This window comes from Magnolia sinica, chromosome 10 (genome assembly GCF_029962835.1).
Source record: "Magnolia sinica isolate HGM2019 chromosome 10, MsV1, whole genome shotgun sequence".
Lineage (NCBI taxonomy): Eukaryota > Viridiplantae > Streptophyta > Magnoliopsida > Magnoliales > Magnoliaceae > Magnolia > Magnolia sinica.
The window spans coordinates 85907031-85918597 of record NC_080582.1 but is presented as its reverse complement, the minus strand read 5'-3'; the positions used below and the strand labels follow the sequence as shown (position 1 = coordinate 85918597).

At 41.5% G+C, this 11567-nt stretch overlaps 1 protein-coding gene across 1 annotated transcript; it reads left to right on the top strand.

Moving 5' to 3' along the window:
• Window positions 1-611: 611 nt before the first annotated feature.
• Window positions 612-3013, top strand: LOC131217278 (protein CHLOROPLAST IMPORT APPARATUS 2-like). Its single transcript, XM_058212186.1, has 2 exons — window positions 612-1567; window positions 1610-3013. Exon 2 carries the CDS (start codon window positions 1864-1866, stop codon window positions 2878-2880), a length of 1017 nt encoding a protein of 338 aa, XP_058068169.1. The 5' UTR covers window positions 612-1567; window positions 1610-1863; the 3' UTR covers window positions 2881-3013.
• The last annotated feature ends 8554 nt before the right edge of the window (window positions 3014-11567 follow it).

Sequence of the window (11567 nt, the reverse complement as noted above, 5' to 3'; positions counted from 1 at the left end):
ATGTTAGCTACCCCTGCTGGGCATCAGTACCAAGACCTCTCAAGTGTTGAAACGAGGTATCTTCACTCAGTCTGCCAGTTGAACTATGGACCCAGGTGTGAAAAGCTGAGTTGGTCAGCATTCGAGAGGGTTCAAAATAATGAGTTTATAATGTGTTTCAGATTTTATTTCAGTGATCACCTCATTTTTTCCTACACTTATTTAAATTAGCAATAACTTAATAATCAAAAGACATAAATAATTTATTAAAAAAATGATTTAATTAAAAATCCCCATGTAATTGTTTCAAGACATGTCACGTATTTATTCTTCAATGCTAATCCCAAGTGCAGTGCACGTAGGTTTTCTTGGCTGAGAGTTGAAAGGCAGTGGAACTGCCGCCACTGGCAAATCTCGTCCTTTCAGATCGGAAGCCGTTACTTCTCATTGCTGGGCGCGATTCGTTCTCGAACAAAGAGTTCCTGCCACAGAACAGTGCCAACGTGGATACCCGTACATAGGGTCATTTTCGTCATTTTACAAGATTGAAAAAGAGATGGGCCATGCCAATCAGTGGTCCCTAATCTGCTGCTGATGAAAACGGGGCGTTGTCGTTTCTTCTGTTTTCTTTACAGACACTCGACTCTTCTTGAATTTCTCGACAGAAGCGCTCCGATTTTTTCAGAACTCAAAAACGGATTTTTCCTTTTCCATCCAATCCCATCTTTTGTTTTCTGTCCGTAAATATCTTTGATCTTCTTAAGAAGACGGAGATAGCTCTGCCTATTTCGTTTCCTTTTCAGCAATCCTTCTATTGCAAGGCTTCTTTTCGGCAAAAACCCGTCTCCAGATAGTCTTTTTATGCATGTCTTTGCACTTGGTTGGTCGATTCTGAAATGGGTTTTTAGAGTTTTGGGTTAATCTGTTTTGTTTTTTCTGTTTTTTGGGATTTCAGGAATTTTGATGTTTTGACCCATTTGTTCTCAATCCGAACTTGGTTTATATTTCATTTTTCTGGTTTTGGAAGTGGCCATCTCATTGGATTTGAGTTGGGTTTTTTAGGGTTTAGGGTTTTAGCAAGCTCCCCTGTTTTCTGGGTTTCTTGTTCTTGACTTGTTTGAATTTGAATTTGGTTTTTGGGATTATAGAGATTTCAATTTTCTGATTTTGGGTTGCTCCATCTTGAATCGGGTTTTGAGGGTTTTTGGGTTTTAGCGGTATCCCTTGTGTTGTAGGTTTTGTGTCCTGAAAAATACTCCAGATTTTAATGTTCCAGACCTATTTGATTGAGCTCCAGATGGGTTTTTGAAGATTCTGAAGTGGCTGAATTATTGGATTTGAGTTGGGATTTTTTAGGATTTTGAGGGTGTTATAAGCTTCCTCTGTTTCCATCATTCAACTTGAAATTGTCTTCTTAGGTTTTTGGTGTTTGCTTTTTCCTGGTATATTCCCTTTTCCTGTTGCAAATCTGAATTTCATCATCTTCTAAGAATTTTGGGGTTTTATAAGCTTCGTTTTTCTTGTTGCAAATCTGATTTTCAACTTGAAATTGTCTTCTTAAAATTTGGGGAGTTTTTTTTTTTTTTTGGTTAAAGGCCAAATCTTTGGTGAGAACTCTGTTTTCATGAAGTGTTGCAGCTTACTGGAGCCAGAACTGAAAAGTGTTTTTGGCTTTTTGGTATTTCAGCTGGATTTTGATTTTTCAGTGTCCAAAAGATGGGTTTGGAGTTTCAGGCATTGAATTCCAGCTATTTCTAGTCATTACAGACCTTGAAAAGTTGAATTCGGATTGTTGTAATTCCATCTTTCTTAAGTTTTCTGAATCTCCCCTGTTCTGTCGACTTCTGCCATAAGCATAGAGTTCTCCACTTTCGACTACTGCAAATGTCTTCCTGTTTAAACCCAGGAGGCGGACGAACCTATGGTTTCAATCTCGACCTTGTAAAATCCCCGTCTCCGTTGATAGCATGCTCTTCCCAATCTTCTTCTCCCTCCTCCACTCTCTCTGAATCGAGCAATTCTCCCCTCACTATCTCGACCCGCAAACCAAGAACCCCTCGGAAGCGTCCCAATCAAACCTATACTGAAGCAGCTGCTCTCCTCTCCACAATCTATCCCAACATCTTCTCGACTAAAAATCTTGCAAAACTCTGTAAACACACAAGATCATATGACTCTTTCACTGAATCCTCTGAGCTGCTCCCACCATTGCCTTCTCTCGACAATGCCGGTTTCCTGCTTAGCCGATCAGTCCCTGAAAAACCAACTTCCAGAATTGAGCCCAACCCCAAGAGTTCCAGCAATAAGCCCCACCCCGGCGTAACTGGCACTGATTGCCTTCCAAGTTCTCCAAACGGGCAGCATGATGGTTATGAGGAGGATTTCGGCGCAGAGTCAATCCTCGATGAGGAGATTGAAGAGGGCATTGATAGCATCATCGGGAATCTCAGCGTAAACAACGATTCTCATGGTAATTCCTATGATTTCGGCGGCGGCAGCCAGTCTCAGACCAATGCTCATTACTGGAATCTGATGGGCCTTGCTTTTGGTGGGAACTTTGAATTTGCGTTTGGGTTTGGAAGGAATGTGAGGGCACTGAAACAGGTAGAGGATGGGGATTGGTGGAGAAATTCGACTGTTGAGGTTTCAGATATCTCTCCCAAATTCAAAGTTACAGAGAAGAAGAAGAAGAGCAAGAAGAAGAAGAAGAAGATGATGGCAGAAGAAGATGACTTGCAGGATCTTGGCCCTTCTGAAGAGAATTTGCAGCCTGGTTTGTGCCTGAAATTGAATTATGAAGCAGTTTTGAATGCATGGTCGGACCGTGGGTCGCCGTTCTCCGACAAAAACTCGAAGGCGGAGGCACACAAATCTTCCGTAGACTCCATTGTACGTTTCTAATCCCCAGCTGGAAATAGGAAAGATCTTCACAGAGCTGAATTTTGTGTTAGGTGGGAGGAGACCGTTTGAATTTTAGAGCACATAGCAAAGAGAATTTTATAAAATTCTACCTTAATATTATTGAATTTACATTCCGCTTCCTTTTTTAATAAGCTTTTCACTAAGCTACCTCTTCAATTTAAGTAATTTCTCCAACGGTAGTTAAATTAAGTAGGGTGTTTTTGGTAAATGCTGGAAGCCCAGCGTCGCTGCCCACTGGGCCCACATGTTGAGTAATCAAATGATATGAATCGTCCATGCTGTGAAATGTATGGTATAGATGCTCTGGTAGACTATAATGGTTGATGCACAAGCACTGTCATATTGCACACCTGGCATGTATTAAGTCAAATCATAACAATCTAAATTGTAAAAGCCCCAGTCCTAAATCCGCAGTCCCCAAAATTATATCAGCTTAACCATTTCATCCTTTTATTTGTGAACACTTTCATGCTGAAAGGGCATTCTCACTACAAGGGTAGTTTCATAATTTATAAAAATTAGTGCACTTGTTCTAACAAACCTCCAATCCAATTAGAGTTGTACATGAGTCGAACTAAATTGAGCTTGGCACAGTTCAGACTCAGCTCGGTCCAATCATGACTGGCTAGCTCGGCTCGGTTCGGTCAGCAGCTCAGGCCAATTCAAGCCGAGTTCATCTGTGTAGCATTTTCACAAACATATGGACTACACCTTTAAAATCTCACTAAATGTAAAACAGTAGCAGTGGTTGTACAGGTATTTCATCAAACACCTTCTAAGCAAAATAAAAATCAAAGAAAAAAAAAAGAGGGTGTTTGTTTCATATACATACATTCCTCGCCACCATCCACACTTCATTGAGTCATTTGATCAAACACTTGGTGAGCAACATCAATATCAAAGTAACTGAGGCACCAAACTAGTTCGATCCAAGTTCAATTTGAGTTGGGTTCAATCCAAGTAGAGTCGAGCTTGGGCAAGCTCGAACTCAGTTTGAAATTTTTTCGAGCTCAAAAAATTAGCTCGACTCAACTTTGAACCGAGTTGAATCGAGCTTTTTCGAGTCGAGTCGAGTGAGCTAACCGAGCTAACTCGGTTCATGTACACCCCTAAATCCAATTGAATATAACTGAGTGAAAATTATTTAAGGTATTAGGGTAACTTAATGGAAATCATTATTTTAAAAAAAAAAGTACCAAAATGTAAATTTCATAATAATTAGGTACTATTTTATAAAATTTCCAAAGTACTTGCAGGCTCGCTACATGTGAGATAATAAGGCCTGACATGGCTCAACCGAACTACTTTTAAACATGACTGGCAGTCTCATTTTTCACAACAACATGTGACCCAATAAAACCTAGCCACGTCAGGGCTTTACCATGGTGGGTGCACCCCGACCTCACTTAAGCACACACTACCAAATAAAGTGGAGATTGAACAACCACCATTGCAACCTTCTCGGGGCCCACACATTTTTTGGAACTGGCTGACATATGTACTTTCCCATAATCCCGATTTGATCATGATATGAACGGTTTGGATGTCATATACACTTTATCAGTGGCCCCAAAGAAAGTTGCCACAAGTGGCCTTTGCATCCCAATTATTTACCATGAAGTGGACTACTTGAGTTTTAGATATGCCTTAAGCCATGTCTTATAGTGGGCTCTACATAGGGTTAAAGGCTAAATTGGCTGCCGTTGAAATTTGTGAAGTACACGTGTGTACCGAATCTACCTATTCACACGTGTGCCCATACGGCATGAGTATGAGATCTTAGCTCTGCATTAGGTTATGGACAGTGATCGGGTCTTCTACTTCGAAATTAGGCTGTTTCACTCCTTAAGTGGGCCACAGTGGTAAAACATTTGTATCGAGCCGTCCATATGTTTTATATCCCACAGCCCACCTGAGAAGTGAAATGGCTAGAAGACCTGAACCATGTCTCCCACTTGGTGGAAAGCTTTGATCACACGTGTGCCATATCTGTACATGTGCCGATTGGGCAGTGCTCCTGCATGCGTGTGGGCTTTGTTTTCCTGTTGCTGATTGGGACACGTGGTTTGATCTGAGCCAGATGATTTGAGCTAATCCAAAGGCCCACATTGTCTTTTTCTTCCCTTGAGGTGACCCGAACATCATTCTCAATCATGTTGCATTATTAACGTGGGTGGGCTACTTGGCTTCTTTGATTAGGCCATCTTGTGTTTGGACTTCATAATATATATACTTAGGTTGTTTTCAATAATTTAAAATAGGAATGCCTCACCTACAACAGGTTGTAAATGCAACCAGTTCTGGTGTGGACCCACTGTAATCTATGCATGGCATCCACCTGGTCTAACAATGTCACCCTGCGATGAAAATCGGACACCCCAAAAATCACGCCGATCAAACCATCAAATGGGCCACGATGTGAATATTGAGGTTTTTGGGTGGTCCTCCATTGTTTTCTATTGTGTGGCCTGGATGATTGGATCAGCATGATTTATGGGCCATCCTATTTTCATGAGGGAACCGTGTTGAGTGGATTGGATGAAATACATACAACATGGTGTGCCCCACTCACAGCTAGTTGTAGGTTTTTATATTTCTTCATGTACAGCTAGGAGCATGCGGCACCCACTCCAATCAAATACTAATGTAAATACTCCGAAGGCTTTCTTTTAGTGGAATGAAGGGATCAGCCACGTTCTATTGGATGGAACCAATATTTTAAAATCCAAACCAAATGGCCACATGCCTTTTGTGGGTGGTTCAGGCCAAACTGGGTGGTGGTTAGTCCAATGAGTTAGAGATGTAGTATTAGGGTAGTGTTATACATGTGAATAATTGTACTTTTTTATTTTTTTTTCAGCATTGTAATTCAATAGATTCTAAAAATAAAAAGAGCACCGCAATAGAATTGATTCTAAAAATAAAAAGAGTCTTGTTTGGATGTTAAGTGGAAATTTCGAATTCATTAGATAAAAGTCATATTATAAATAAGTTCAACAATCATCCAGTAAAATAAGTTTTACGCGCAATTTAAGTAAGAAAAAAATTCCTTGTAAAGGAAAATAATTTACCTGAATTCCTTGTATTCAAAGAGGCCCTGAGTCAAGAAAGATAAAGGTTGACAGTTGTAATCTAAATTATGTGTCCATAGGTTCAATTGGAAACCCCCTATGCTCTAGGTAATTTGAATCCAATAGCGACCCAGCCCGGATGTGAACATTTCAAATGAGTCTTAAAACATTGATCTGAACACAATATATTGATTATCCTGTCATTTCATATCCTTTAGAGAAGCACCGGGATGGGAATAGAAGCTCCAATCATATGTAGGCTTTGAAATTCAATCATGCTTTTATAGTTTAGAGGGTCGAGAAGTTTGAAACACATTGAAACTCATTTTCCTTAGGCTTCACATGAATTCAACAATCCTAGTTCAACTAAAACACTGTGTGCGACACAATTGTAGCGCACAACCTCTTACATGATTTTAGATGAATCACAACTTTATGGGATCCACTCTCTAGAGGGGGTTGCTAACAGTGAAGTGTGAACTGACGGTGGGTGTACTAACTGTTGTCAGATGTTTTAAATCTGATGTTTTTTGATATGCTCGACCAGCCGTGGGACCGGCACGACCGGTCAAGGGAGCTGCATGACCGGCCGTGGCCCGCTCGACTCAAAGTCCAGCAAGCTCAGTTTTTTGGTGTCCGGTATGCTCGACTGGTTGAGGGGATTACATGACCGGTCAAGCGGGTTGCTCGACCAGTCCTGGCCATCCTTCAACCAGTCGAGGTTACGCAGATTCGAGTTCGGATCTTATGCGGACTGTGAAAATCTAAGGCGGTTTCGTAAGGGTGCGAAAGGGAAGTTTCCTAAAACTATAAATAGGGGTCCCTAGGGTTATTCTAAGATATTTTAAAGCTTTCTAAAGGGGTTCTAGGGTTATCAAAAGGTGTAGCAAGGGTGAGAGGTTGTTCGAATCAGGTAAGTTCTCTCTCTTGTACTTTCTATTTCATAGTGGATTTCTGTCACTTTGTGCTGTGGTTTTTTCCTGTAAGAGTTTTCCACGTTAAAACTTTCTGTTCTTTTGTGATTGCTTGTTACTATTGAATTGATATCCTACATATAGATCTATGTGATTCCGCAATACAAATCCCCAACAAGTGGTATCAGAGAAATCGTTGGGGCACAGATCTGAATCTACAGGATTAGTAATAATGGAAAACGACAAGTTTGATATTGAGAAGTACTCGGTCAAAAATAATTTTGAGTTATAAAAGGTTAAGATGATTAGCCTGTTAACCAAGCAAGACAAGATTAAGGCCCTTGAGGAGCGAAAATCTACCATGAAAGATGATGAATGAGAAAACCTTGATAGTAATGTTTTAGCCTCTATTCATTTATATCTCACGGATGAGGTTCTCTATAATGTTTTAAGGGAGAAAACTGCGGTTAGTTTGTGGGTGAAGTTAGAGAACATTTACGCAAAGAAGTCCTCTGAAAATCGCCTACACTTGAAGCTACAGTGTTATACCTTCAAGATGGCAGAGGGTGGAGATCTAGAAGCCCATATCAGCAACTTTAATAAATTGATATGCAAATTGCTGGATATGGAGAAAGTGATCAAAAATTAAGAACAAGCATGTATATTGTTGAATTCTCTTCCTATATCATATGAGTCTTTCAGGGACACGATGTGGACCGCAAATAAAACTTTAAGTGTTGACACCGTTATCTCAGACCTTCAAGGGAAGGCTATAAGAAAGTTAAACGGCGACATGGGGGCATCTTCCGATGTATTGATTACGAGGAGCAGAGATTCTGAGCGAGGTACAAGATCCTCAAGGCCTAGATCCAAACCCAAGGACAAGGGTAAAGAAAAATTAAAGTGTTGGAATTGTGGGTTGTCTGGACACATAAAGTGAAGAAAGAAAATTCAGCGAATTCTTTCAAGGAGGCCAATGTTATCACATTTGATGAAGAGACAAGTGGTGGTGAAGTTCTGTATGTGTCCATGATCGGACAGGTTCACAACAATCATGCCGATGAGTGGATCCTAGACATAGGAGCGTCATATCACATGACTCCTCATCGGAGTTGGTTTACCAATTACAAGGAATGTAATAGTGGACAAGTTTTTATGGGCAATGACAATGCCTGTAATATTGTGGCTATTGGCACTGTGAGCATCAAGATGTTTGATGGGATGGAGCATACCTTAACTGACGTCAGGCACGTTCCTGATATGAAGAAAAGTCTGATTTCTCTCAGTGCACTTGAGGCTATAGGGTGCAAGTTCACCGGTATTGATGGTGTCCTTAAAGTTTCAAAAGGGGCACTCGTGGTTATGAGAGCGCAGAGGCACGAAAACCTTTACAGGTTGATTAGGAGCACTTCGGCAGGTGGAGCGGCAGCAGCTATTGCAGATTCCACATCTCTACTATGTGGCACGCTTGTTTGGGTCACATGAGCGAGCGAGGCATGAAGGTACTTTCTGATCGATGTTTAATTCCAGCTTTTAAAATTTTTGATTTAGATATATGCGAGCATTGTATATATGGTAAACAATCTAAACTGTCTTTTAAATATGAAAAACATGTTTGTAAGGGAGTGCTTGATTATGTGCACTTTGATGTATGGGGGCCATCACCAGAAGTTTCCATTGGGGGGTCGTCATGATTTGTTTCATTCATTGACGACTACTCTAGGAATGTTTGGGTTTACTTCATGAAACGTAAATCCGAAGATTTCACTATATTCAAGCAATGGAAGGCAATGGTGGAAAAACCAGTCAGGGCAAAAATAAAGGTTTTAAGGACTGTCAATGGTGGAGAATTTACTTCCACTGAGTTTAATGATTATTGCAAGGTGAAGGGATCATCAGGCACAACACAGTGTGCCACACCCCCGAGCAAAACGGTGTGGCTAAGCGAATGAATCGGACTCTCATGGAGAGAGTCAGATGCATGTTAAGTAATGCTGCATTGGGCAAGGACTTATGGACTAAGGCCGTAACATGGCTTGTTATTTAATGAACCGGTCTCCTTCAACAGTAATTGAATGTAAAATCCCAAAGGAAGTATGGAGTGGTCAGAAAATCGATTACTCAGATCTACGCATATTTGGTTGTGAGGCTTACTCTCATGTACCGTCAGTTGAGAGATATAGGCTAGATCATAGAGCCAAAAAATATATCTTTGTTGGCTATGACATTAGTGTGAAAGGTTACAGGTTACTCGACAAGGTCACACGCAAGGTCATCATTAGTCGTGACGTTAGATTCGATGAAAGCTCCCTATTTCGCAAAAATGATCAAAAGGAGCAAGAGGAACCAGAAAGGGTGATCATAGACGTCCAGATTAACACAGATGATACTCAGGGAGAGACAGATGCGAAGACAGAGGTACATGATCAGGTTGAGCAGCCACCTGTGAGAAGGAATCTACCGCGTGATCGCAAGTTACTGGCAAGATACAAGGATGACTCTAATATTGCATATGCCCTCATTACAGATGAGGGGGACCCGTCTACTATTCAGGAGGCTCTTGATGAGCCTGATGCAGAAAAGTGGAAGGTGGCTATGAACAATGAGATGGACTCGTTGCACAAAAATCACATATGAGAGCTGGTGGAGCTTCCTATGGGCCGAAAAGTGATCAAATGCAAGTGGTTATTTAAAAGGAAACAAGATAAATACAAAGCAAGGTTTGTAGCGAAGATTATGCTTAGAGAGAAGGAATTGACTTCACAGAGATGTTCACGCAGGTGGTTAAGCAGGTATCTATCAAATTCGTGTTGGCGCTGGTTGCCCAATACGATCTCGAGCTGGAACAGATGGATGTGAAGATTGCATTCTTGCATGAGGAATTGGAAGAGCAGATCTACATGAAGCAACCAGAGGGCTACGAAGTTAAAGGGGCAGAGAAAAAGGTTTGCAGGTTAATGAGGTCGTTGTATGGCCTGAAACAGTCGCCTAGGCAGTGCTATAAGAAATTTACTCGGAGTGAATACGATCACTGTGTCTATTACAAGACACTGAGTAATGAAAAATTTATCATCCTGGTACTGTATGTTGATGATATGTTGATCGCCTATCATGATATGTCTGAAATCAACGTACTGAAGACTCAGTTATCAGGGACATTCGAGATGAAAGATCTGGGGACTGCAAAGAGGGTTCTCGGCATAGATATTCATAGAGATAGGAAGAGGAGCAGACTTTGGTTATCATAAGCAGAATACCTTAAAAAGGCACTGATCAAGTATGGGATAGATCAGGCAAAGCCAGTGAGCGTTCCCCACGCGGGTCACTTCAAGCTTTCCTCAGAACAATGTCCTAAATCCAATGAGGAAAAGCAGGTTATATCTCATGTGCCCTATTCGAATGCAGTTGGCAGTTTAATGTATGTCATGGTCTGTACGAGATTGGATATTTCACAGGCAGTCAGTTTTGTGAACAGATACATGTCAAACCCCAGTAAGCAACATTGGGAAGTGGTAAAATGGTTACTTCGATACATTCAAGGTACGAAAGACTACGTTTTAACTCTTGAGAAAATATGGACAAAGTTGGTAGGGTATGTGGATTCCGACTACGCAGGCAGTATAGATTTCAAAAAGTTTACTTCAGGATACTCGTTTGTACCAGTGGGTGGAGCAATCAGTTGGATGTCGAAGCTTCAGTTCATGATGGCTCTTTTCATTACCGAAGCAGAATATATGGCAGTGACGGAAGCATTTAAAGAAGGTGTGTAAGACCCATGTCCTAGTCCGTACCGTTCCGTTGGCTTCCGCGGTCTTTCCGGTCGAATTCCGGCAACCTTCGCACCGTTTCTGATGTTTATGCGCGATCCTAAACCGGGTCCCGCATACCAAAGATGGCTTGACCCGAAACTTGTATCATAGCGACCGTGCCGTCTCGCCGTGATTCCAATGCCGTGACTTGCGCACCGAACCGATACCCAGGTCAGGAGATGTGGACCTACGTTCATTCCGAAGAAACGTCGCGCGTTGCGAATATCAAAGGAATCTCTATTATGTGTCACATCAATCAATGTTAAGTACAAGCCATACCTCAAGTACAACAACCCATCCCTACCTTTTCAAAAGTCCACTCTCTCTCTCCCCTCACCATCCCTCTTTTACCCCATTTTCAACTAAGGCCATACCTTCCATCACTCTTCTTACAAAATTTCAAACAACACCTTACTTCCTCATTCCTTTTTCCTTACACCCACCACTCCATCCATCCCTCTTATTATTCTTTTTCTTTCATTTTCTCAAACACTCTCCCAAGCAATAAATTCCATACGTCCAAGCTCTTCTCCAAAGCCAAGTGTGGCCCACTTTTCCTACCATCTCATCTCTCATCCCTACCATCAAAACCCCATCAACCTCCATCAAAGTTGAAGGCAAGGAGCATAGAAGGCTAAGGGAGCAAGGAGGAGGCCTAGAGGTGGGTGATCTTTGAGTTCTTACCGTTGATTTCATGATTTGAGGGCTCACTTGTTGGTGGGACCCATTTCGATGTATGTGATGTATCAATGGAGGGCCCATAGTAGCGGGGTCCCTCCTCTCTCTCTCTCTCTCTCTCTCCCTAGAATGAAGTGGGCCCCACCAAATCATGTTAAATCCACTCCATTCATCAATGGTGTGACCCACCACAT

Bases quoted from the DNA above. Each gene is read 5' to 3' on its own strand.
- LOC131217278 (XM_058212186.1), top strand. From the start codon at position 1,864: ATGTCTTCCTGTTTAAACCCAGGAGGCGGACGAACCTATGGTTTCAAT.